At 32.6% G+C, this 27153-nt stretch overlaps 2 protein-coding genes and 1 non-coding gene across 5 annotated transcripts; 2 read left to right on the top strand and 1 right to left on the bottom strand.

Annotated features, from left to right (window-relative positions):
- Positions 1-1190: 1190 nt before the first annotated feature.
- LOC118030630 (3beta-hydroxysteroid-dehydrogenase/decarboxylase) lies at positions 1191-13652 on the bottom strand. The gene is made up of 14 exons (XM_035034806.2): positions 13454-13652; positions 8999-9056; positions 8648-8895; positions 8473-8562; positions 8238-8371; positions 7969-8139; positions 7251-7376; positions 5684-5763; positions 4727-4925; positions 3913-4018; positions 3125-3299; positions 2563-2719; positions 1965-2031; positions 1191-1604 (listed from the first exon to the last, which is right to left on the bottom strand). Exons 3-14 carry the CDS (start codon positions 8877-8879, stop codon positions 1459-1461), a joined length of 1683 nt encoding a protein of 560 aa, XP_034890697.1. The 5' UTR covers positions 8880-8895; positions 8999-9056; positions 13454-13652; the 3' UTR covers positions 1191-1458.
- A 127-nt stretch (positions 13653-13779) lies between these two features.
- Positions 13780-20226, top strand: LOC118030629 (DNA cross-link repair protein SNM1). 3 transcript variants are annotated; one of them, XR_004684359.2, is made up of 11 exons: positions 13780-14603; positions 14692-14883; positions 15913-16320; positions 16570-16633; positions 16948-17165; positions 17254-17367; positions 17664-17769; positions 17909-18120; positions 18688-18791; positions 19116-19206; positions 19523-19658. XR_004684359.2 is itself a non-coding variant. In XM_073409849.1 (10 exons), the coding sequence occupies exons 1-10, from the start codon at positions 13950-13952 to the stop codon at positions 19665-19667; spliced, it is 1908 nt and encodes a 635-aa protein (XP_073265950.1). In that variant the 5' UTR covers positions 13780-13949; the 3' UTR covers positions 19668-20226. The 3 variants fall into 3 exon arrangements, 2 of the variants coding, with proteins under 2 accessions (XP_073265950.1, XP_034890696.1); XM_073409849.1 differs by lacking the exon at positions 19116-19206 and having other exon boundaries at positions 13780-14294; positions 19523-20226; XM_035034805.2 differs by lacking the exon at positions 19116-19206 and having other exon boundaries at positions 19523-20223.
- Positions 20227-20436: 210 nt separating this feature from the next.
- TRNAS-GGA (transfer RNA serine (anticodon GGA)) lies at positions 20437-20518 on the top strand. Its single transcript has one exon. It is a non-coding gene; the product is annotated as a tRNA-Ser (tRNA).
- Positions 20519-27153: the final 6635 nt, after the last annotated feature.

Raw genomic sequence — 27153 nt, 5'->3', positions numbered from 1 at the left:
ATCATGCATGCACACCACGAAATTCATGCAAAGCTTTAACTAAACAGCAAAAACAAGAACAACTACTATTTTTTTTCTCTAAAACATTCATGTTACTGGTGGCCTTAAATGGTTTTTTTTTTTGTGTGTGTGTGTGTGGGTGCAAAACTGAAGTTATTTGCGTAATAGATTCCTAAAAGTACAAAACAAATCTTACATTTGACTGAGAATATATAAAGTATCTTAATTGTACCTTGATGAATTCTTCTGATTCTTTAAGCAAGACCAAAACTAGAAGGTGAGAGGCAGCCCAGAAGCAAGAAAAAAAAGGAGATGATTTAACAAGTTGCTTACAAAATCCATGCTTTCATGTGCTGACAAACTGCTTTGTTTGGTTTCTCTTCTGCTGAGAGAGAGAGAGAGAGAGAGAGAGAGAGAGAGAGAGAGAGAGGCACTTGTTATTTGTTAAACTTTGCGGTTTCAAGAAGGAGAGCCGTCTGCCTTGTTACTGTACGTAGCATATTCATAGGCCTGGGCTCGATTTTATGAATGGAGGGTTTTTTTAAGACAAAAAAACAACTAGTGCCCCTGTACTTTTAATTTTTAATCATATCACGCCCCTACTCTATTTTATACTTTATTTTAATATTATTTTATTTTTAAAATATGTTTTACTTGAAAATCTATAAAAATAATATATTTTTTTATTTTTAATATTAACACATCAAAATAATTTAAAAATCAAAAATAAAAAAATTATAACCAAAAAATATATATATTTTAAACCCATTCCCATCTTGTTTTAAAACTTATTTGATATTTTTTATTTTTTAAAATTTATTGTTAATATAGCATATTAAAATAAAATAAAATCAAATCAAATTTTTAACAAAACTCGGCTCAAACAGTTCCTTAGTTGCGGTGTTTAGTTGGCCGTGCTCAAAGATGCGTCATTTTGCCAGTGTGTTAATGGATAACTTACCTACCTTTCCATTTTATGTACCAAATAAAAGTTTCCCTTTGTCCGTGCTTAAGATTAAAGAAGAAAGAAGCTCTAAGCCAAGACTTGAGAGATGTTCCATGCTCAATAATCATGCTGTTTAACATGCAGGCAAACTGCATGGAACAACGTAGAAGAGACACACTACCGCAACATATTCTTCAAAATTGAAGAATGAAGATTTCTGGAACAAGTTTTAATGCAGTTTCCATTAAAACAAAGAAAAATTGCATGTTAATCAAGAAGAAAAACCAGTGTAGGCAAACATGAGCAGCTCCCATGTATAATTCAAGTTATAAAACAAAACAGGAGTGGCTTATTTCCACAAAGGATTCTCTATGGACAAACATGAGCAGAATTGCATCTAACCCAAAACCGTACGACAACCCCCACATTTCAAAATCAAACTACCAAGTGAAAGAGTCCAGTCGGTACCAGACACAATACAAGCATGCGGATGAAAAAATGGAAGTCAACCATCAATCTTTCTTCTTGGAACCAACTACCTTTTTGGTGATATCCGATTTCATTTTGCAACCCAAAGAGAGAGCTTCCAAAAACATAGAATCAATTGCTTGTTCGTTTTTCTCATACAAATAGAATGCAGCAAAAGCAACAGGAAGTCCTGCAATAATAAACAGAGCACAAAACCACACTTATTCAAACTGACTGCTGTGATTAAAGAAAAAAGACATCAAAAAATTAAACATATAATGGTAGTCGGAGCAGGACAAGAAGAAACTCAGGTAAAAAGGCTGCATCTGGAATATAATTAAATGGGGCAAGCAGAATTCTGATTAAATTGTACTTAAAGACAGTTATAACAGGTAAGAGGTCATGTCAAAACTTTTGGCATGGCTTGCTCTTTTCAATTTAAAGTATTAGTCTTGATGTAACTGCCACAGGGTTAGAGGGTTGAAAATTGAAAGAACGAAAATTCCATATCTGACTATTTATGCCCATAAAAGAACAGCTGAGAGTGTACCTATAATAAATAAGGTCTGAAATGAAATGGCTCCAAGGAAGCTAAGAATCAATAGTGATATCACCACCTGTTCCATTACAAATGGAAAACCTTAGCAAATGGCACATGGCATCCCAACTTTTAAACAAGAATGGCTAAACTACCCAAATCTTTGAATAGGTAAAATCAAGCACTTCAAAAGCACAATAAAATTTGTAACAGAACTTATTTCTGCTGTAACTTAAAGAACAAAATTACATATTTAATGCATTTAGTTAAATAATGCAAGATTCAATTCCAATGTAGGAGCTCATAGCTATAGCAATCAGGCGGTAGGGCTTGTTATTTTACATGTTCGATAGAGTAACGATATCTCAAGCAAGAAATTGTCATTTAGCAGTATCAAGTATCGGACAGAAGCTTTCATTACATGAAAGCATCTATTCTTACATTATCAGTTTAGTATCTTTGCATTCTGTACATGCAAACCCTGTTCAGAACTAGCATGCAGATGTACAGCAGTTTCTGAACTAGAAAAGAAAGTGCAAATCCAAATATGAATTTACTACACTACAGAATAAGACTTGTAATAAGAAACCTGTAAAGAACAGTGAAATACCTGGAAGAATAATGACCAGTCATTTCCCTTGCAAAGAGATTTTAAAACATTAACAGCAGCATTCCATGATGAAGCCACTGAAAGGGCAGTTTGGTGCGACCTCTCCTCTGACAAGTTGAAATATGACATGGGAATTTTTTCAATTGTATATCCAAACCTGCACCAAAAAGAAAATTTTACTATACAGAACTGATGTTCCTTGATTAAAGAGCAGTGACCTTCTGTCAGTCCCCCACTGTATCAGAAGATTTAGGACATGCTTGGTGTTCAAAATTCGAGCAAGCAATTTTCTGAATTTTCAGCTTATAGATTATGATGTTGAAAACCCAAAACTTCACATGTTTCATTATATTCTTTAATAGTGGAAAATTTGTTCCCAGAAAAGATAAATGTGATAAGAACCACATGCAAGGAACCACTGGCACCACATGTAAAACACTTGGACCGTTGGATTCAGGTGTGGCTTATAGATATCATATTCTCAAGTGATAAAAAAAATGCTTCTTTAAGAAACAAAAGATTGGCTTATTGACAAGTGAAAAAGGAACGCAGGCATGCATACACTTTCTCTGGTAAATTTCCATGGATGAACAAGAAGACTGATACCACCAAGAGAAGCTTTGAAGCAGCAGTAACAATGGTGGACTGAGATGCAATGAAGTTGTAGTAAATTGCAACCAGAACTAACAATGTTATCAATGTCTGCTTTTTATCCTTCCAAAGCAGTGTATGAGCAACTGAAAATGGCAACAGCCGAAAATATATTAGTTCCAATACATGGTAAAGTTCACACACATCCACAGAGAAAGAGGGAGAGAGAAGGAGAGATGAGTGTTGAGAATCTTGAGATAACTAGCTAAAGGGAAAGACTGATATCAACTTGTTCCACACCAAAACAAATATGCATGGTATGATGTCCCCACAACTTTCAATTGCTAACATTCCTATTCTGCATGTTAAATTCATCAAGTTACCTTGAAGTGAAAGAAAAATGAAATGCCCAATTCTATCATTTTCAGGCATGTGGAAACCAGCTCAAACCCCTCAATCCTTTCATCTTTGGTGACCTACAATCACTTGTTAAAATACCAAATCCATGGTTCGGCACAAACTTTTTCTATTTTCAATGTTCCCAGTTGCATTGTTTAATGTTTTCAACAGTTCAGCATCAATAAAAATGCAGCCAGCATTATAAGCATGCAATGGGTGATTCATACACAAGTTTCTGGTCGATTTCAGTTCTATATAGAACTCGGCATTCAACAGCATAGATTGAAAATGCTTTCAGGGAGCTAATATCCTGCAGAGCCAGACATGAAAAATATGACGAAGAACAGAAATCGATTGTACCCTTTCCACTTCCAAGACATATGGAGGCTTTAGATGGCCCTTCTCTTTTAGGTCGATTCTCAGCCCTTAAGTGTGGATATGACTCAAGCGTCCTTTTTAAGCCTTCCTGCAAAAAATCATAATCACATTACCACAAGAAAAATTACCAATCCAATTGTACTGGAATTAAAAAAGGTAGAGTATAGCATGCATTTTAAATTGGTGTTTATGTTTGTTGGTTGGTAAAAGCATTCATCCAATCTACATTCAAGTTAGAGAGTGTGCTGTACTGACCACTAAGATTGTGTTACAAAATCTGAGCTATTCAAAATGCACAAAACATAATAAGAATAATGTATCTGTGGACCTTCAAGCACGTTAGAATAACAGTACAAAGCATTTACATTGACTGCAACAATAGTGACAATAGAATCTGAGCAGCTAACAAGGATAAAAGCATTTATCGATTGACATTCAGGTTTGAGAGAGATCTGTGCTGACAGGTAAGATGGTGTTACAAAATCTGAACAACTCAGAATGCCCAAAACATATAAAAATATTTTTCTTGCGATGGACTTTCAAACTAGTTAGAATAACTATTCAAAGTGTTTAAACTTACTATAACAATGTTGTAAGAGAAACTGAGAAACTAGAATGGAATCATTTAACACTTAATGCAGGGTTTAAACCTAATTTTTTATAGCAACATCTAATTAAGGTTCTGTATAAACTATTCGGAAGGTGTAGCAAATCTCAACAAAAGTTTGTGAAAACTACCAAATAATTCTAGATCATGTCATGCAGAAAAGCAAATTGTCATGGGATGTTGGAAAACCTCAAGTGGTACAATAGGTGCATAACCAAGTCTATCCTTTGCTTTCGAACAATTAAAAGATCTGCTGCATGAGAGTAGTCTAATTCTTGAAGGTATCAGCTGCGGAACTTTCATCCCATATGGGCCAAATATCTTATATATCCACTCTATCACATGTGCAATCGGCATCACAGCAAAGGCGGGAATCTTTATTCTTGGTCTGCAAACTACAACAATTCAGATAGCAGAAATTGTGGACTAGCAAATACATAAATTATTTTTAAATTATTTTTGTTTCTAGCTTCCTGGATACAAGGAGAAAATGATTTTTTTTTTTCTAATTTCCTGCATACAAGGAGACATAATGAATTAAAATGAAACATTTATTATTGCATTGTTTATGAAGAAATTCTATTTTCATAATCAAAAGAGAGAAAATACTTTATTCCTACTTCCCCCAACTCAAAAAAAAACAATAACAGTTGTTTATTTAAAAAAACAACATACAGAATGCTTATGCTATGTTGGGAAGAAGGTACTGAAATCTCATGCAACAGAATGGATGGAGAAGAAAAGAAGTAGCATCTCCTTCCTTTATTACATTACATTCAGTTACAATGTGCCATGTCTATTTTTAATAATATGAAATAGGTTGCATCTAAGAAGCATGCCATATGATTCTAGACTGGCTTAAAATCAACACCCTAATACAAGATGAGGAAGACTCGACTGGATATGACCAATGTGGAGGTTCAAAAGGAAAGAAAATGTGGACAATGGCCAAGGCAAACACATAAATCATCTTATTTGTTGAAAACTAGAGAGAGAAACAGTTAAAAATCAGGATAACAAAACTAGGACGAGAGGAAAGGAAAAGCAAACACTTAGTAACAGCAGAGTAATTTGATCAAACTATGAGATATAAATAAGCATTTGGACACAACTAGCGAATGAAAAGAGTTCAGAGAAAAGGAGTACCTCTCATAGCCAAGGCCTTCCAATATAAGTGATGTAAATTCCCAAAACTTTATGGGCTCCATGTTGGTTATAAAATATGCCTGCAAATCTAATCTAGTTTAGCTATAAGCAATCTCCGGATCACGTCAGCATGTAAATAACAGTTTCAAAGCATGACACTGCCCTGATTTAAGAGAAAAAAATAGAAAGCAAGACATCATGGAATAATCAGGACCTTCTCACAATTTCCCTCAAGAACCTTCCCACTTATTCTGTTTTCCAGCATTTTCTAAAGCATTTCAGAATCTGGATTGATATGAACCATGTCCCAGTCGCACAAGTTCTTGTTAAAGCTAACATGCTAAAGCATCGAGAAGATATTATTTCTCTTCATATCATCACACAGCATATGAATTAGAAGTTTAAAGGGGATTTCCTTTAGACTACAGGTAAAGGGCTCTCTCAAGGACTTCATATGGTTTTGTATGACATCCTACATATCAATTTCCTACATGACAAAGGGTGAGATGTAGATGATGCACTTCGATCTTTATGTCTTCCTGAATAAAAGTGACCAGGAAGGTTCAAACCTTCAAAGTGACTTCACCACTTTCAATCCAACTTTGACACAGGAAGGTTTAAAAGTTTTGGCTTGTCAGCCAAGGTAGGCATGCGTATCAAGAATATGCTGTCATGGTCCTCATGGACAAATATGGTTATTGTCTTCTTAGGCCTGGTTTCAACAGAGAAATTAGTTGACCAAATCTACCTTGTATTCTCTCTTAGTCATGTCATCCATCTTTCTTATTAATGTATCTTTGCCATGTGACTTGCAGAAAATGAACTGATATTGTCTACACACGGCTAGATAAGGACCAATTATCTTCACCTGATTTTCTTAAGCCAAATAAATATTGATATCTGTCCCATTTGCAGTGTGTATGAAATCTCATTGGCCAAAGCATCTCCAACTAAAATTATGAATATAATCTTACATGCAAATACCAACCAAACTAGTGTCTTTCTGTTAATTCATGCATGGAATGAACTTACAAAACTAGAATATGTCAAAGAACCAATTCAATATAATAGCTTAAGCTATTAGACGAGGTCCCAAGATATGATTTATATTATTCTCTAACACACCCCCTCAAGTGAAATCCATTTGGCCTTGAAACTTACACAGGCCACATTACCTTGTGCTTAATTTTTATCAAATAAATGGGAATGGTGAGATTCGAACTCGTGACAGCTTGGTCATCAAGGCTCTGATACTATGTTGAAGAACCAATTCAATGTAATAGCTTAAGCTGTTAGGTGAGGTCCCAAGATATGATTTATATTATTCTCTAACAAAGTACGATTGCAGGACTCAAATGCAAGATAGAAGTTATAAGCAACAAGTGTACTCTTCGCAACTAAGAAATAGAATTATTGAAAATTAGAATAATCTCCTAACTCAAACTTTGTTCTTGCAATCCTTTAGTTATATACAACAATAGATCTGAATAGAAGAGATAGCAAGAAAAGTTAATGGCATGCACACACGTTATTGAAAGAAAAATGGAAAAGCAGAAAAAGATGGCACCTGCCCAGCCGCTTTCTCTGCAACCTCCTGTTCTGATGCTAGAGCTCGATCAGCACATATGTGGGCATGTGCCACATTTTCAACATATGTGAAATCATAGATGTTATTGCCATCACCAATCATGAACTGCTCAAACAATAATAAAGGAAGAAAGATGAGCATTGGATGTAATGAAAGAAAAATACCACATATGCATCAGTATGTAAATAGAAGTGCAGCAACGGGGAATAAAAGTAACTTAAATATGTGCATGGCAGATGGCTAATGCAAAAGAGAGTATGGAACATAATTTGATGGCTATGGACATCAATTTTTGGTCTAGAATAAAATTTTGCAAATCATATCTAAAATATTAGCATGGTTTTCAATAAGAATTCAGGTCAACATAACTTTATTAGCCATCCAAACTGATAAGTTGACTGCACGAAACTAACATGAAAAGCATGAAAAAGTATTCAATAAAAGTTCAACCTCCTTCAAAGCTACATTGACTTTTCATTTAGAGCACACTTATTTCTTCCACTCCAACAACTAGCACTATAAGAAGACATTTAATAAGTTCATAGAAACCTGTAACCAACAGATATTCAGAGACAATCCACGAATTTTGTAGTACTTAAAATAGCATTTGGTCAAGCAATTTGCATGGCTGCACACACACATTATCTCTTAAAAATCCTAACAAGTTATATCACATTTTTACTTAAAAGAAATATACCTTTGATTTCCCAGCCCTTGCAGCAGCAACCAAAGATGGAACAAACAACCTATCTCCAGGGCCAAATATGCTGCTAGGCCGTAAACTACATGTCAACAGTCCATTAGTACCATTGGCCTTGAGAATTGCAGCCTCACCTTCTGCTTTAGTCGCTGAATACGAATCGAGAGGCTGAAACAGTTTAAAGAAGAAGAAAAAGATTCATCTCCACTAAGCAATCCATTAATCCCAAATCAAATTCAACCGAACAATACCAGTATTGCTAATACCTTATCTGTATAAGGCAATGACTCATCTCCATTAATGATTCCATGAATTCCATCAAAAACCACACTAGCTGAGCTTGTATAGATAAGCCTCTTCACTTTTAGCTCCACACATGCATCAATTACATTCTTTGTTCCTATATAAATTACAGGGGCGGGGGGGACCTAATAAATAAAATAAAAAAAACCAGGAGCTTCATAAATCAAAACTCAAGGCAGCAAAAAAAAAGGTATTAACCTTGAACGTTGACAGAGTAGTGAAGCTGTTGGCTGTTAACAGACGAATTAGGAGCTGCCATGTGGAATACGACTTCAGCTCCTTCAATAACTGAAAAAAACCAAAATAAAAATAAAAAAAATTGCTTGAAATTACTTAATTAGCTAAAAATCAATCGAGATGGTGGTTATGTAACCTTTGAGTACTTGAGGTTTGTCACGGAGATCGGCGGAGACATAGTTAGCACGGCCAGATTTCAAGGCGTGACCGAGGGCTCCATTTTGCTCCTCCGTGGAGAGGGTAATTTGGGGTTCCAAATCGGCTATACGAACCGAAAACAAGTCGTATTGAATTAGCATTTCTACTAAATGGCGGGCTGCAAATCCCCTGCCTCCAGTCACCACACACCATCTCTCCTCTCCTGACATTATCGATACAGACCTCCTGCAAGTTAAAAAAAAAGAAAGGAAAATCAAAACATTGCTACAATGCGGATTCAGTATCTGCTAAATTTTAAAGAGCATAGGAAGTGACGTTGGTGGCTGACCTTTCAGTCTCTTCTGCGATTGCTGATGCTTGATTGGGATCTGGGTTTGAAAGTTTTGCTATTTAATAAAATAATTAGACAGGGAGGAGTAGAGGAGCAAGATTGAGGGAATCTCCTATTCCTGCCAGCCGATTTCTATTTTGTTTTAATGGTTTAATCTTTTGTGGGCTCTCCAACGGAAAACAAAATCTCCGACGACGTATCGTTTCTTGACTCTATTTATTGACTTTTTTTAGAAGAATTCAATTATAGCCTCTAGACATATTTTGGAGACAATACATTTACAATCCAATACATAGTTGTTTGTTATGGTTATTTGAAAGGACTATAATTATAATGCTTCAAGTTTACGAAATTAATTAGATGAAGTTTACGTTGTTTATACTTTTTAGTTCATAATCACTTGAAAATGAATGTTTTATTACTTAAATAAGTTTTATTAAATTATAATTAATTTTCACAACTGTTGATTTCCGAGTAATTAGTTAACTTATTGAAAGATAAGATATTTTTTTATTACGCAATAAGTAAATTATCAGGATATCTAATTTAATCTACATCTGCTCTACTAGTTCTCGTTTTTCAGTGTCAATATTGGTCAATAAAATGCTTTTATTGTTGGTATTTTTTCTAATCTCTATACGTTTCATCACTGAAAGCTAGTCCAAAGTTATTTATTTGATTTAATTAGATATGTGTATGTTAAATATCCATGATTCTTAATAAAAGCTGCCGTATGTTTTGTTTGATATTGTATTTATAATTAGTATATATTAATAAGAGAATATAATTTATTTTACTAAATTTATTTATTAATTTAATAATGATAAAAACAGCAATGACTCGTCAATTTTTCAATAGAGGGGTTGATAGATGTTTTAAGGAAAAAACATTTAAAATATTGACTAGTATTGATGCATGTCATTTGGAGGCATATTTTGAGGTTGATAAAGGAGCTACGTAGACATCCAATAGCCTTCATTGTGGCATGAAATTTGCTAAGTGATATTGCATGCATGGAGTGACTTAGAAATATATATATATACTCTTAATATTCTTTTCTTAATGTTTCAAGATATTGAAGGATCAAGTGATACTAAAAATATTAATATTGAGGATATGGCTACAATATCCTTGTACTTTATTGCGTTTAAAGAGAAAAATAGAGAAAATAAATATGATTTTCAACAATCTTGAGAGATGATGATGAGCAAACATTTTCATGGAATGTTGAAAGCAATATTAAGACTTTGGAGCATAGTTTTGAAACTCGGTCTGGCGGGTCGATCCGGGACCCAACCAACCCGAGACTAGAATGGGGGCGGGTTGAAGAAAAAACGAGGAAAGAAAAAATTCAGCATGACCCAATTGCAAACCTTTTGACTTTTATTTTTTTTTATTTTTACTAAAACGATGTCGTTTTGAATTTTTTTTTTAAATTTAACCTAATAATCCGGTCAAAACCCGAAACCCAGACCTTAGATCGGGCTGAGTCTTAAAACTATGCTTTAGAGGGTTTTGTTTATGAACTTTGAACCTATTACTGCCCATTGAAATGATGATCGATGAAGGTAGTTCAAGGATGAAGGTAGTTCAAGGTGAGCGTATTGTCCTTGTGATTTTCTATGGTAATTACATAAATTGTTATTAATTTGACTTTAATTTTATATATTTTAGAATTCCCTAGGAACTTGCATATAAAATAAAAGCACTTCATAATATCTTATAAAAAAGAATGAAATTGCAATAAACATCCTAGGAGTTTATTCTCAAGATATGCAATTTATACACATGTTTCTTGGTTGGGAAGGTTCATGTGATGATGGGAAAGTGATTTGAGCTATAAATTGGTTGATGACCACCATCTCTTGATAATAAATAATTTTATTTTTAATTTTAGAGCATGTAGGATTAGTCAAGGTGTGCATAAGTTGGTCCGGACACCCACATTAATAATAATAAATAATAATAATAATAATATTTTTTCTCAAATTGGCTAACTTTTTCACATATTGTTATGAATAAACTTAACTTTGCACTTGTTTTTTTGTTTGATTATTATTTTCATTAATAGTTATTTTTAAGCCTGGTTATATATCTATTCCCCTCTATCGATTACTACCTCTAAGTTTGATTATACATCCTTAATGACTTAATTTTAATTACTAACCTATTTATTAATAGCATGTATGGTTACTTTCTTTATTAATGATTTATTTTTAATCACCAATCTATTTATTAATAATAATAAAAGCATCTCCAACAAGTGTGTGAAATGAAAAGCTAAATATTAAAAAAATATTATTTTAGCTTTTTTATGTTTATTTTGCACACTTCAAAGAAAAAGCTAAACAAAATGCTAAAATGTCTTTTCTCTCCTATAAATACTATTCCTATATATCTCTCAAAAAAGCTAAAATCAACAAAGTGGGCCCACTAGAAAAATAAACCAATTAAATGTAGTCATATGAAAAAAATATTAAACTTATTAAAAAAATAATAAAACACTTGTTTCTTCTACTCCAATATAATCAGCTCTTCAAATAGCTTTTTTTCATTGGAATATATATATAGTAAAAAAAGCTATATTTATACTATTCAAAATTCTATTTTATCAATTTAGTTTTTTAAAATAGTATTTTTCATTGAAGATACTGTAAGCATTAACACATTAACCAATAACTTAATTTTATATAAAATAAAATGTTACTTTTCGTTTTTTTACTCACCAAATAAGCTTCCATGACCTTTAATTTTTATAAATATCATAAATCACTCACTTGACCTCATTAATCTCATGTTTTATATACAAAATTGTAATTTCTGCCACATGTTATTTTTTTCACACACATTTCATCATTTTTATATTTTTTAACTTATTTATTAGCTTCAATATCGAAAGATCCTTTATTCACATGAGGGACTTGTTTTGCACGCCAATTGCTAGCTTAAAATGCAACTATGAAAAGCCTAGTTAGTGGTTGTTTGGTAATATGGTTGCGGGTGAGGTTCACCCGCAGCCACACTACCCAGTGTTTGGTTAAAGAAAAAACAGAGTGTGTTTGCTGGTAGGACTCACTAATATTTAAGGTTGCACCGCAGGTTTTAAGAAGCAGCATTTTACTGTTTCTTATGTTGACAAACTAATCTTAACAGTGGAGCCATGCTCCACTGCACACTGTTACTAAGTGAACAGTGGGAGTGAATTTTAATTCACTCGCACTGTTCACATGAATAGTTTTTTTTTTTTTTTTGAAAAACTAGTACTCAAAGTTTATTTTTTTTCCTGAAAAATTAGTACAGTTAATTAATTGCACTCGTATTGTTCATGTGAAAAATACATACATACATACATACATACATACATATATATATATATATATTTTTAAAAAAATTAGTTTAAGATAAATTAAATTTGTTCGTACTGTAATCTCAATTTTATTCCTGATAATATTTTACTTAATTTTATTGCACGCAGGATAAATCATGATAACTGTAGTTATTGTCGAATGAATTTTGTACATAATGAAATTGTTGATTTTTTTTTAAATTGTGTTTTACTCGAAAAACTAGTACTTAATATTATTTAATAACACTACATAAATTAGAAGGATATCGCATAATGACGTAGCATTTGTGAAATTTGATCACAATTTCAATTATGTTATTGCCGAGTCTGGCCCAGTAAAAAAAGAATTCAGTTTTTATTTTTATTTTAATTGTGTTCTATTCAAAAAATTAGAAGGAGATCGCTTGATGACGTAACAAAAGATTCAGTTTTGTTGTTGCGCGCTTAAGAAACCATGAAAAATATAGTCCTTGTTGGATAGATTTCGTATGTGATGACATTGCACATAGTTTAATGGAATAATAAAAAAAATTTGATATCAATATTATTTATTTTATGATGTAATAACAGTAGTTAAATTTACAATATTTAAATTAAAAATTATTAGTATTAATATATATATATATATATTATTTATTTATTTTATAACCTCAATTTGAAAAGTATTTTTTTAACCAAACACATTAAACTATTTTTTCTTGAACCTCAATTTCAACCACAGTTTTAATCAAACATCTATTTTTTCAAACCAACTCAATTAAAAATACTTTTTATAAAATAACTTTTTTCAAACCACAACCATAAAAGCTATCGCAATACCAAATACACTTCCTGAAATTCTCCCAAACCTTGTCAAGATACTTCCCTTACTGAACCTATGTTTCCAACAGCACAGCCTTTGAATAAATAAAAAAATTATGAAGATTGTGTTGTTCGGAATGATGTTACCTTCATAATTTTTTTTTTTAATTTTTATCTTTGATTTTAAAAATCAAATAGCATTGAAAATAGATTTGGTAACTCGAGATCTGAATCGGATTTGAAATTCAATCGGCCAAACAAAGATTCAGAAAAAAATTGAGGTAAGAAAAGAAAATCATACGGACCTTGTAATGCTTGTTCATAAAAAATAACCAATGCTTGAGGACGAGAAGTGTATCGATGACCTGTCGTCTACAGCTTGAAGCTTGAGCCCTGTTGTATTGTTTGTACAAGAAGAAGAAAAGGAGAGTTGAGTCGTGGAGAAAAGAAATTAGACAAAGGATCTCACTTTGAGATTTTAACAGGGGAGGAGGAAGATAAAGATGTCAAATTGGATCCACGTGTGAGTGAAAGACGCAGGGAAAGATAATGACTCTCGTTTGTGTTTATAGGCAACAAATTACAAAACTTGATAACATTTAAAATGTAAGGACCAAAATGAAATATATTATAAACTGTAGGGTTCAACTAAATGCTCCACTTCTTTCCCTCCTCAGGCTCTGCTCCAAAAAATTCAAAAACCGATATTCCCAATTCTGAACTCTACCGCCACTTTCATAAATTAACAAAGCGCATACCCATAAACCTGCATCAGCTCAGCCCCCCCCAAACCCTAACAAAATGTCCTCAAAATTCAATTCGTCCCAATTTTCCTCCCTCGACGACGACGACTTCCAAATCCCTCTCTCCCAAACACCAAAACAGACTCTTTCTATCCGCAACAAACCCGCTGACAATCCTCGCCGTCCGTCAAAAAAGCCAAAGAAACCCACCAATCCCGGCAAAGAAAATATAGATCCCAACTCTCTATTACCATATCAGAAAACTGAGTCCGGTGCCAATGACTTCAATTTAGACGAGAATTGCAGTTTGGATTTTATAGAGTCAAGCATTGATTGTACTGTTTCTTCTAAAGTTGGAAACGAGAAATTTGATAGCGGGAGCGGTAAAAAAGAAAAATTGGAAGTGAGTGGAGGATATTTGTGTAATTCGATTGAGGCTAGGTTAATGAAATCAAGAGTGGATTATAGTGGAGTTAATGTTGGTAATGAAGAGGATTTCGAAGAAAATAGTGAGCTTGATGCCTTAATTAAGTTATGTACCGAGGAAGAAGAAAGTGAAGTTACAGAGAAAATTAAGGTTAATTGTAATGGCGATGAATGTTGTTTTGTCTTTTGTCCGCTTTGTGGGACAGATATTTCGGATTTGAGCGAGGAATTTCGATTAGTTCATACTAACGAGTGCCTAGATAAAGAAGAAAATAGTGTTCCAGATGTGAGTGTTTTTAGGATTCTTGTAAGCTTTTTGTGCCTTTTCGACCTCGATTGGTAGATATGTTTTTGATTTTTTTTGTTTTTTGCAGGTTGTTCTTGGTGGTGATGACGCGAGACCTGAGGTTGTGCCACGAGGCGTGGAGGGTCCTGTTTGTGGTCCGAAGAAAGTTGTTGTGTCACCTGTTGTTAAATGGCTAAGGAATCTGGGTTTTGAGAGATATGAAGAGGATTTTGTTCGAGAAGAGATTGATTGGGAGACTTTACAGTGGCTGACAGAAGAGGTATGGTTAAATTTACTGGACTTTGTTGCATGATAAATTAATTTTAAGTAATAAATTGTGGGTTTTTGTTTTACTTAGAGAATGCTAGTTGGGGTATATAATCATTGTTAGACGTTATGTTCACATTATTTTCCTGTCAACAGCTGAACTCTCTTTCAAGCTATCTTCGTTAGTGTTCTGTTCTAACCAAAGGCCTTAACCAGTGCTTGCCACACCTGGAAAGAACTCTTTAAGGCCCACAACATAAGTAAAAACATTCTCCAGAAATATAAGAGAGAAACTAGGAGAATAGAGTTTGATCCTTTCTGAACCATTCAGAAAATGCAGGATTTGGTTCAAGAACTGAAGTAGTAGGATTAGGAATCTCAGGAGGACGAGCAGCACAGGTTCCATCATTGAACCCTTTAAGATCATGACAATTGAGTAAAGGCTCAAATTGTGTTTTCCACACAATGTAGTTTTATGAGTAAGTGTAATGGTGAAAGAGTGATGGGGTTGAGACTAGAAAACAGGTTGAGAAATTGGGATGATAGGGACAAGAGCAGAAGACTAAAAAGCATTGGTAGAGGTGGTTTGAGGCTGTGATACCATATTAAGTTTTAAGAAAGTTTTGCAGGGATGATCTTTTCTGTGTATTCACTTGGAATAAATAGATTACAAAGGATAGCCTGTGACCATATCCTCTCATATTTACAATCTGGATTGAGCCTAGTCCTATCTACGTCTACTTGCAATGACAACAGAATACTAACTAACCTAGTTTGAAAGAGTTTACTGCTCTTGACAGGAAAATAATCTAATCACAGTCTAGCAATCATCAACACCAAGAATTAGCGATTGAAAGATTGTGCTGTGGGCAGTTCTGTATGTGTGGAACCATAAATTTTATTTGTCATAACCTCCTCCTTGATTATTTAGATAGCGGGGGTGATTTAGAGTTCTAGACTTTTCTCCATTAAGTTGTTATTTCTGTTTGTTATGCTGAAATGAATATGATCTGGTAAATGCTTGTCTTTTTCTTCTTTCCAGGACCTCTTTGGCATTGGTGTCACTGCACTTGGTCCTAGGAAGAAGATTGTGCATGCTCTTAGTGACCTTAGAAAAGGGTCTAATTGCGCAATTGAGGCACGTGGAGATGCACACGCCTCTGGTGAAGTTGGTTCACGGAGAAGCCATGGAGCAGAAATGCAAGTAGAGGCTTCTAAAATTATTGGCGATGACACTAGTAAACCAACTGCAAACAAATTGATTACGGATTATTTTCCTGGATCTGTACCTATCAAGAAAAAAACTTTTGTCATCTCTAAAGAACGACGGGGAGCAGAAAAAAGTCAGCCAGGCTATGTTCGTAAACAAGGGGTGAAAAACAATACTAAAAAAGGAAAGCTCAAAGATATTCCTTTGTGGTGTAGCATACCAGGGACAACATTTAGAGTGGTATTGATATATCATTCATTAGTAAAAATTCAACATGTTTTTCATGTCAAATTTGCTCGATTTACTTAATTAACAATCCTTTTTATCACTCAAAAGTTGATAATATGGCACTATTTGGTGTCATTGTCACCTTTGATGTTAACTACAGAATGGAGTTGTAGAAGATAATTTATTTATTCCTTTTGCCGTTGCTTCACTAATGTTTTTCTTGGTTTATTGCTTACTTCAATCTAATTTCTGTATTGGCAGGATGCTTTCAAATATCTTAGAGGAGATTGTTCCCATTGGTTTCTTACTCACTTCCACATGGACCGTAAGTTCTTAAAATAATTGTATTTGGCAAACTAAATAAGAAAATTCTAATAGTTGTAGAGATATTTGAGTATGCATCTATTTTCAACCATGCCTTGTGTCATAAACAAGTCAATTTATCATGCTCCGATCAAGAAGTTACTAATGGCACGGGGCATTCACTTAAGGTGTCTTAGAAAGAAGATAAAGTACATTTGTTGCTTGCTAGCAATCAATTATTAGGCACATTCTCCATCGCTGTATGGTCTTTCAAAGCAATGTACTTAAATTAAAAGCTTGAAAATTCTCAAGAAACTATGTTCAATGTCTTTGCAGATTATCAAGGATTAACAAGGTCTTTCTGTCATGGGAAGATTTACTGCTCCTTGATCACAGCAAAGCTTGTAAATTTAAAGATTGGGATCCCTTGGGATAGTATACATGTTTTACCTCTCAACCAAAAGATCTGTATTGCTGGTGTTGATGTGACATGCTTGGATGCAAACCACTGTCCAGGCTCCATTATAATTCTCTTCGAACCTCCCAATGGTAAGGTGTGTCCACTTAGAACTTTAAGACACCTGTTATATTATAGTTTTTACCTAACATTTCTTATTTTAATACCGAAATTGTAAATGCCAGGCTGTGCTACACACGGGAGATTTTCGTTTTTCTGAGAAGATGGTTACAATGCCTGTTTTGCAAATGTCTTCTATCCATACTCTCATCCTTGATACTACATATTGTAATGCCCAGGTAAGTCCATGTTTGGTAATGATGTTATCTCTGGTTTTCTAGCTTTGGGCCTTTGGTTCGTGTAGGGCAGGTCTAAACCCATTCTAGAAAATACCCAAGTTATCTGAATTGAAACTTCACTTCTAATAAAAACTTAATTGCAAACATGTGCTACTAACTTAAATAGTATAAAATAGGAATCATAAAAGGCTAAATCCAAGCAATAATTGCTCCTGCATCAGTCATCTTCCCAGTTTTTCCTCTGAGAAGAATCAGCTCACATGGTAAATTTTCTCATTGAAAATTTTTATTTGCAGTATGACTTTCCGAAGCAGGAGGCTGTAATACAATTTGTCATTGAGGCCATTCAAGCTGAAGCTTTCAACCCCAAAACACTTTTTTTGATCGGAAGCTATACAATTGGTAGATTCTGTTACTCTCCCTCTATCCTTGAGTTTGTCTTCATCCCTCTCACGCACACTCTGTCTCATTTTCTCTTTATGGTTTGAACGAGACACTATTCTCACTCGGTGCAATATTTTCTTTTTAATTTTTTGAAAAGGAAAGGAAAGGTTGTTTTTGGAGGTTGCTCGTGTGCTCCATAAGAAGGTTTATGTCAACATGGCAAAATTCCGTCTTTTAGAATGCTTGGGGTTCCCTGAAGAAGATATGAGGTGGATTACATTAAATGAACAAGAAAGCCACATTCATGTTGTGCCTATGTGGACGCTTGCAAGCTTCAAAAGATTGAAACATTTATCAAGTCAATATGCAGTGAGTGACCAAAGATTGTGGTATATTTTTTTCATAAATAGTTGTGTGTGTGAATGTGTAGGGAGGGGGCATGTCATGCTTTACAACGATTGAGTTAATTTATACAGGGCATGAAAAGTATTAAGTGAATTTATAAGATGCACAAAGAGGAAAGTTGCCTGAATGAGTGCCTCAATGTGCTCTGTATGACTAGGTGATTGTGATTTCCAAGTGACATGATTTTGCACAAGTATTCCATCTTATTTGCTCTCTATTGATGAGCACTTAGGCCGTACTAACATGGGGTACTGTGCAGGAGCGCCCATTTGTGTGTGTATGAGCTTGAAATTTATTGACATGCTTGATTTTGACATCAACTTTCCATTTTCTATCTTATTTTTGCGAGTAACTAATTATCCAGGAAATTTGTAGACACATCTTTCATATCCAAGTACTTTTGGTCATGATTATCATCACTAATTAGTTTAGCTAGTTGCTGCTTATGTTATTGAGCTAGCATGGCAATATCATGGCCTGTGCCACTAGCTTTTGTATGATCTTTTGAGTTTATACATTCATATGAATCAGGGTCGATTCACTCTCATAGTTGCTTTCTCCCCCACTGGCTGGACATTTGGTAAAGGGAAGAAGAAATCTCCAGGGAGAAGGTGTCAGCAGGGAACTATTATAAGGTATATCCGAAGATGACTTTCCATTGACTTTCGAGTAATAATTAGAAAATGTTTTAATAGCCGAAGGAGTGCTTATTCTGTTTTTCTCCAACTACAAATTGTTTTAGTTTTCAACATGACCACCATTTATTTATACCCAGTTTAAAATTTCTGGAAAACAAAATACATTTAATACAACCCAGCATGAAACCTGCAAATCCCTGATTATTTAAATTCATGTGATGCACTTTTCATCTTCTTTAAAAAGGGAATGATTCATGTCTGGAGTGAGAATTGAATTCTGTGGTTCATGGATCATAATAGAAGATGCAAAATTTTGCTCAGGTGTTTGGCTTCAAAAACCTTACCTGTTCATTCATGAAAAATATTTGAAGGAAATATTTGAAGTGAAAGATCTTTGATGCCAGCTTGCAAGGTACTTGTGCATTTTACATTTGAGTTTAGTTGCCACCTGCCATGTATTGTTACTGGCGAACTATATAGCTTAATGAGTTATATAAACTGTAAAATGCATGTGAAAACCTTGTCACATCATTTTGGCTGAGGAATATATCAACTGCTCCAATGATGTTGGCATTGAGCTATACCCTGAAATTGCTTCTGTTACCAATGCAATGCAATATGAGCATTTTTGCATATGCCTCGTGGCAAGGATAGACATAATTTGACATGCATCATACTTCGCTTTCAGAATTGAACTAATGTGAAATTTTTGCTTGTGTGTTTACCAGATACGAAGTACCATACAGTGAGCATTGCAGTTTTACAGAACTCAGAGAGTTTGTGAAGTTTGTGTCTCCTGAAAACATAATACCAAGTGTAAATAATGATGGACCAGATTCTGCCAATGATATGGTTTCCCTCCTGCTGTCTTGATTGTTTGACTAGAATCTCAAAGTAGAAGCCCTTTTTTTTTTTTTGTCAAAATAGATGAGATGATTCCAAGGAAAAGCTGCCAGGTGGCCTCCAAATTCCTTGTATGTTATTCTGTGGTGTTAGCAGGTATTGCTAGCATGCTACAATGAATAATGTAACATCAATGTACAATTTGTGACTTTAAATGGCAAGTTGTTGAAGTAAAGGCACTTAATGATGACTTGTCATCTAATTTTGATGCTATGAAACTATATCAAGATTTCGTGATTGTTTAATTCGAAGTTCTTGCTGCATATTCTGATGTCAAGGTGATATTAACGCAGCAGTCATAAGAACCTGAGAGAAAATCTCCCTTTGTATTAGAGATCTGAAGGCAGATGGCAAGCATTTCCAATTCCTACAAATTTCGCTGAAGAAATGCTTTATTGGAATCTATCATCAAGTATTGAAAGCTTACATTTATATCAAACTGGCTAGAAGGAAACTATCACTCCGACATTTGTGACTGAAAATCTTCATTGCAGATAAGATCACTTTAATCTCCCCATGAAAATTGTCTTTTATACCTCTGAGAGCAGAGGTATCAGAAAACAAAAATATTCTTAGCTAAGATTTTTTGAAGCATGCTTGCTATGGACTTCATTTAAGGAAGCTATAGCAAGCAATTTCCATCTTTCAATTGTCTATTTGGCTGTGTTTACAAATACATAAGCGTTCAAATTTAAATGCTTAAATTAATATATTATATTTAAAGACGTTTCCTCATAGGGTGGACATGCCGGAGTGGTTATCGGGCATGACTGGAAATCATGTGGGCTCTGCCCGCGCAGGTTCGAATCCTGCTGTTCACGCAAGCCTTTGAGATTTTTCGTTCTTAGGGTAATTCTGAAATTAGGCAACCTATAACTCAAATCTCTATAATGTCTACAATTTTTTCTATTACAAATTAGGTCCCTAGAGTATTAAAAAAAATCCTTGATCGACCTTTTCTATTACAAAATGATGTCTGTCCTTCAAATATGCTGTAAAAAGTATGAGTGTTTTGGCTTGGTTTGGCAGCCGTAAAACAGATAAATAGGCAGTGCTGTTGCAGCTTAAAAAAACAAAACGTTGTGGTGGTCGTTTTTTCGGCGGGCAGCGTCGTTTTGCTGCTGTTTTGTTTCCTTCTCCATGTGTGAGCAACGTGTTTTTCAGCTATGAACAGTGGATCAAGATAGCACACATGGTGCGGCAAATCAAGCCAAATTTGATAGCTTGAAAGGGGTTTTGGTAACCTTTTCTTCTTTTTCTACGAGATTTTAAATGTGTTTGATATTATGGTTGTAGTTTTAAAAAAATTATTTTATAAAAAATATTTTTGGTTAAGGTTAATTTGATATTTATTTATGTTTGATTAAAATTATGGTTGAAATTGAGGTTAAACAAAAAATAATTTAATGTATTTGGTTAATAATGCTTTTAAAATTGAGGTTATAAAATAATTTTAAAAATATATATATTAATATTGATGGTTTTTAGTTTAAATATTGTAAATTTAACTATTGTTATTACATCATGAAATAAATAATACTTTATATAAAATAATTTTCATTGTTCCATTAAACTATCTAGAATTCCATCACGTATGAAATACATCCGACAAGAACTATAGTTTTTTTGGTTTTTTAAGCGCGCAACAACATCAAGTAAAATATAATCAAGAACAAAATTAAGATTGCGATTAAATTTTGCAAATGTTACATCATCAAACAATCTCTATCTAATTTATGTAGTGTCATTAAATAATATTAAACACTAGTTTTTTTTGAATAAAACACAATTAAAAAATAAAAAAATAATTTTATTTTTTATTTTACTAAGTCAGGCTTGCTTTACTACATTTTAAGCTTTACTGGACCCAATCTGGTCGAAACCGGTCCAACCAGAACAATGTAGCATGCTAATTAATTCATTCATAAATAGCATAGCATGCTACACTATTCACTCAAACACTGTTCATGCTAATTAATTTTCTTAACAGTGTCGAAGAAATAATATTTTCTTGCTTTTCTTTTTTTATGTTTGGAACACAAAAATACTGTAAAACCCATGAATAATAAACTATAGTTTTTACTTTATCAAACAAGTTACATTTACGTTTTAAACAAAATACAGATACAACTTCTTAAACAAACACTATGCAAGAATGAATTGCAACATGGTGTTATGTTGGCTTCATCTTGCAGCTGCAAAATGGGATAAAATGGCTGTCATTTTATGGAATTGAAACAAAACAAGATTGAGTACGTGGATGACTAAATATATAACAAAACCAGGTGTGCTTCAATTTTTCCTCTCTTTTTTTTAATGTTGTTTTTTTTAAAAAAATTTATCAATATCCTCTCTCTCTCTCATTTCTTTTTTTAATTGTTCGAATTTAATTTTTTTTTATAAATAGTAACTAATCTTTTTTATTGTCTCTATAATTTTATAATATCTTAAATAGATTATAATAATTTATCTTTAAATTTTACATGGATTTATTGTGTTTGTATATATGATATATTTATAAAAATAAAAATCACATGTACTTAGTGAACCTAATTTCATCTCCAAGATAGATAAAAAAATATATTTAAAATAAAAATAACAATGAAAATAAAATATTTACATGTATATCTATCATTTGCTTTCTACTAGGATATATAATTTATTTTGTTCTCCTCTTGGAGACCCTTCTTCTGCATGCTCAACTCACTTTATTTCTTCAAGCTACTGATATTAGAAAAATAAAAAATACTATTAATATTAGAAAAAACCTATATATTTATTTTTTCTTTTGATAATATAATATCCACTTAAGAATATATTAAGAAAATTAATGTGAAAACGGGAAAAGAAAGAAAGCATCACGGTAGCAATAGTGCCATAAACGTGTTTGTCGGAGAAAAGAAGAAAGAGCTTGGAGAGGTGGAAGATAGTTCACATCAATGGTGATGTGAATACTTGTACCTGAAATATTCTCACGGTTGATTGAGACTTGTTGTTGCTAATGATTAATCCATTTTAATTTAAGACAAGACTGCAAGATCATCGTGGGCTTCATTCTTTGAAAACATGGAGAGATAATATTATAATAACCTCTGGCTGGTTTGTTTTTACTTTTTGAAAATATATATTTATCATGTAAATATTATCTGTGAGCTTGTTGGAGCTTAGGGCCTGATTGTGTGCCTCGAAAGAAGTAGAAAACATTACAAAAAAAAAAAAACTAACTAAAAGGTATTGGCCTTTTCTTATGGATTTAAATAGTGCAATGATATTAAAAGTGAAATTATCTTTTTAGAGAGATTTAAATGTCATTTATGAAATTGATAAAAAAACAGTTTGATTGTTCAACTTTGAAAATGCACACTTACAATGCTTTTTCGCCTTTGAAATCTAGAAAAAAAATGATCTTTCATTTAGGGTGTTTTTTGTCTTTTTCTTTCTCTCTGTATAGTAAAATAATAGTTATACCCTTGTCTACTTAGAAAAATATCCCTACAGAGAGGATTTTATTTGTCTTTACATTGTTTTATAAAATAAAATTACATATTTAACCTTTGACTTTTCAAATTTTAAGAATGACTTTGGCCTGCATTTTTGTCTTTGCGCCATGGTTGTTTTATAATAATAATATGCCTTTAGGCCCTTTTTTATAATTTGCTTTATTAAAATATTAATAAATCAGTAAAATATATTGACGTGTACGCGTGTCAGAGTCCTCTGCGCTACTCTGAAGGCGCGTGAAGACAATTACAATGGCAAAAAAAAACTAGATCGCCGCCTCATCCAGTGCGCGTGGTTGTTGCATAGCTGTTGAGGTGGTGAGTTTTGCAGGGCGGGTTGACAACGATGTGTTTTTTTCTCATGCTATTTGTTTTTCTCTCCTAGGCTTTTGAATTTGTGCAAGGCCTTTAAAAATTTAGTTGTGTCCTCCGTTTTGTATTTATTTTTAGTTTGATCTTTATTCTTTTGATTTTTATTCACTATGATTTTAATGCTTCTTGAAGTTTATTTTTTTTTCAATTTTATCCCTCACCACATTTAATTTAATTAATTTTTTTGTATCCAATCTAGTTATTATTCTTTTGATTACTATTTTTTATCATTTGCATTTATTTTATTTTTTTGATTTTGTCCTTTAGAATTTTAATTCATTTTTTTTTCAAATTTTGGTCCTCATTTTTCTCATTACTCTTTTCCTATCCTTTTCTTCATTTATTTTGTTTTGAATTTAATCCCTAATTAGTTTCTTTCAATTATTTTTTGTGCAAGGGTTAGTCCTCGTTGTTTATTATTTTTTTTTATATAATTGAGAATTTTACTTTGTAATTTTTTCGTGTTTGCCTTTTACAAGGCAATCTCATTCTCATGACTCGGTTTATCAATTTCATTGATTTACCTGGTATGAGTTTTTTAAAAAAATCCTTTTTAGAATTTGTTTTATGTTTTCATTTTTATTATTTGACATTAATTTATTGGACTTTGAACTTTATGATTTGTTCAACTTTTCTTTTTGTGGCGTTATTCCTATTTCATATCTCAGGTTGTAAGTTAGTTGAGTTAACATGAATTGACTCGATTTTTTAAAATTAAATTTTTATTCGGTTTTATCCTCTATCATTAAATTATTTACCCTTAAGCGTTGAGCATTGCCATTTTTTCCACCTTTCTTTATACGAGGTTATCCTAGGTGCAAGATGGTCAAGCATCCGAGCGTCCCCTCCATGAATAAGCGGTGCATCTAGCTCGATGGTGGTTGGAGTGACGCGTGTAGCTTTTTTTTTCCCCTCTCCCCTACTTAATTTTCGTGTTGGCTTAAAAAAAATCAAATCAAGCCCTAAGGTTTGTTATACTTAAGATTTCATCCTTATTCTCTTCTTTATAATTTTTCAAATTTAAAATAATTTATGAAGTTAAAGGGTTTTTTCAATTTCATTGTTGTTCTCTTTACTATTATTTTTTTATTTTTTTTGACATTACATGATTGTTTTAGATTTTTTATTATTTCATTCTCCAGCATTTAATTGAACGAGTGTTTAGCTTTTTAATTGAGTTTGGGTCTAAAATTTAACACTATACATGTTTAAAAGATTGACTCTGGTTTATGAAGTTGATAAAGACTTGAGTTTCCATGGGTTTTTTTTTTTGCTTTTTTCCTCATCCTTTCCCTTCTTGTTATTTTTTATCCGCTTTTTATGAAATATTTTTAGTCAATTTTAAAATAGCATAGGTCGCCTTGTTTTTAGTTTTTTTTTTTATGGTCTTTGTTAAATTTAGCTATTCTAGTGGATTTTTTTTTTAAAAATTGAATTGAATTAATTGATTTCATCCTCCAACATTTAATTTTTTAGGTGTTGAGCTCAAGTCAAGAATTTAATGGATTACAGGTTTGAGAGTTTAACCTAGGTTTACAAAGTTTGCTTCATCTTGATATCTTTTCTCTGATTAAAAAAAATAGTTGGCCCTATTTTAGTTCTCTATTAAATTAAATTTATTGGTTGGATTCTTGACATTTAATTTGTGACATTTCTTGAAGGAATTTTTTTAATATGTTTTTTGAAAATTGGTTTTCTTTGTTCATTTACCTTTTTTTTTTTATTAAGTTATCCCAGTATCATGTCTCGAGTCATGAATTCAGTAGTCTCACCAAATTTGACTCGATCTTTTTTTTTTTTAATATTTTTAGATCTTGAATCAATAATCATAATCTCAATTTTTTTTTTTTTTAAAAAGTTGCATCATCTCAATAATTTTTTTTGCGATGAAAAGGATAATAGACCCAAAGTATACTGTGAGCCACCTACTTAGTTATTTCTAAATAAAAGTTGGCAGTACCAGCCTTAAAACCTCTCTCTCTTGTGCCATTCGTTTTGAATACTTATTTGTTTTTGTATTTTTTTTTTAAATGATATTTTTATTTTAAATTAATTTTTTTATATTTTCAGATCGTTTTGATTTATTGATATTTAAAAATAAATTTTAAAAATAAAAACTATTATTCCAATTTATTTCTAAACTATAATATTAATCAAGCTGTAATCAAGTCAATAACATTTCCCGTGGTACAAGTCAATCCAAGGCCATCCCTTCCAATCCCACTCTAAAACCAGTGGCCAAGAGGCCCAAGACCTTTAATTCGATGGAGGTTAATTTTTTTAATTGGCCCTTATAATTTTATTTTATTCTTGAAAGAGGCTCATCACCGCTACTAGCGGCCAAAACCTTTAATTTGTGACGTTCATATCACAATTTAGTTATTTGTTTTTGTTTTTATTTTTTTCATTTATTTCTCACGTGTTAAAGATTATTTTCTAGCTTTAAATATATTTTTGGATGCTACGAGGAAGCTTTGGATGTGCTTTTAACTTAAAATTGACTAAAATTAGAGGTTTTAGGCTATTGAGGGGCGGACAGTGACATCTCAAACAACGCTGTGTTTGGTAGCTTGGATGCCACCTCATCTACAGCGCTTTGTTTTCAAGAGCTAGGCCCGGGCGCCATACAAGCCCTTGTAGGGCATGGCATCGCTTTCCAGGCCCAATCATCCACTCTTACGGTTCCTCACTCTTTTTCACTTTTCTATGGATTATGCTAGATTTTTATTTTTATTTGAATTAATGTTTATACGGAATAATCTATAAATAAATCTAATAATTACGTTTTAAATCTCTCTTGAGTATGTATATCGAAATTTGGTTAATTGAACGAAAAGAAAGAAGGGGTAATATATATATATATATATATATATATATATATATATATATATATATAATTTCTGATCAATTATTCATTAATTGATAATACATAAATTAATTGTTAATATTACCAAAGAAAGCTCTAGTCTTTTTAAAAACTATAACATAATTAGATAATTCTTTAAATATCATTTTCATAAACTCATTTAAAGGTAATTTTATTTAAAATTTTAAATAAAATAAAGAAAAAAAATGTTAAGAGCTATTTAACAAAAATACCAATAACATAGTGTTGTGCACGGCATCGAATCCTGGATTGAGAGGTTTTTTGATGTATTTGGATTATTTGTTCAAGTGATGAAAAGAGGACCCCCTTGGAAAAATAAAAAATAAAAATACAAAAGTAAGTTCCTAATGAAATCATTATTGAAATATAAAATTAAAAAATAAAAATAAAAAGCATTGATTTTTTACATTGACTCGAAAGTAGAGCAAATAATCAAAATAGACTCGTATATAATTTACGACAGCGCAACATAAGAGCACATAAAATATTGGCAGCGTTCTTTAATCTCTTATTTAATAATCTACCTATGCTAAAGTGAGGGTCTCAATCTTATGAAGTTATTTAATTTATTAGCCAAGGTCGTCAAAGAGTGGAGCACCAATTATAAATCATCACATTTCGGTGACATTCGACATGCAACATATATAATAATAATAAGGGCAAGATTCGGCAAGAAAGCGCTGCTCCTCTCAACTAT

Source organism: Populus alba, chromosome 6 (genome assembly GCF_005239225.2).
Source record: "Populus alba chromosome 6, ASM523922v2, whole genome shotgun sequence".
Classification (NCBI taxonomy): domain Eukaryota; kingdom Viridiplantae; phylum Streptophyta; class Magnoliopsida; order Malpighiales; family Salicaceae; genus Populus; species Populus alba.
Note: the sequence above shows the minus strand (reverse complement) of the source record. Positions and strands in the feature narration are given on the sequence as shown.

Excerpts from the sequence above, each read along its gene's own strand:
- LOC118030630 (XM_035034806.2), bottom strand. The coding sequence starts at position 8,879 with ATGTCAGGAGAGGAGAGATGGTGTGTGGTGACTGGAGGCAGGGGATTT. Across the intron at positions 4,019-4,726 it reads CACCTATTGTACCACTTGAG|GAAGGCTTAAAAAGGACGCT; the intron begins GTTTTCCAACAT and ends GATTTTTTGCAG. Across the intron at positions 2,032-2,562 it reads ACTGGTCATTATTCTTCCAG|GTGGTGATATCACTATTGAT; the intron begins GTATTTCACTGT and ends GTAATGGAACAG.
- LOC118030629 (XM_035034805.2), top strand. The coding sequence starts at position 13,950 with ATGTCCTCAAAATTCAATTCGTCCCAATTTTCCTCCCTCGACGACGAC. Across the intron at positions 14,604-14,691 it reads AAGAAAATAGTGTTCCAGAT|GTTGTTCTTGGTGGTGATGA; the intron begins GTGAGTGTTTTT and ends TGTTTTTTGCAG. Across the intron at positions 14,884-15,912 it reads TACAGTGGCTGACAGAAGAG|GACCTCTTTGGCATTGGTGT; the intron begins GTATGGTTAAAT and ends TCTTCTTTCCAG.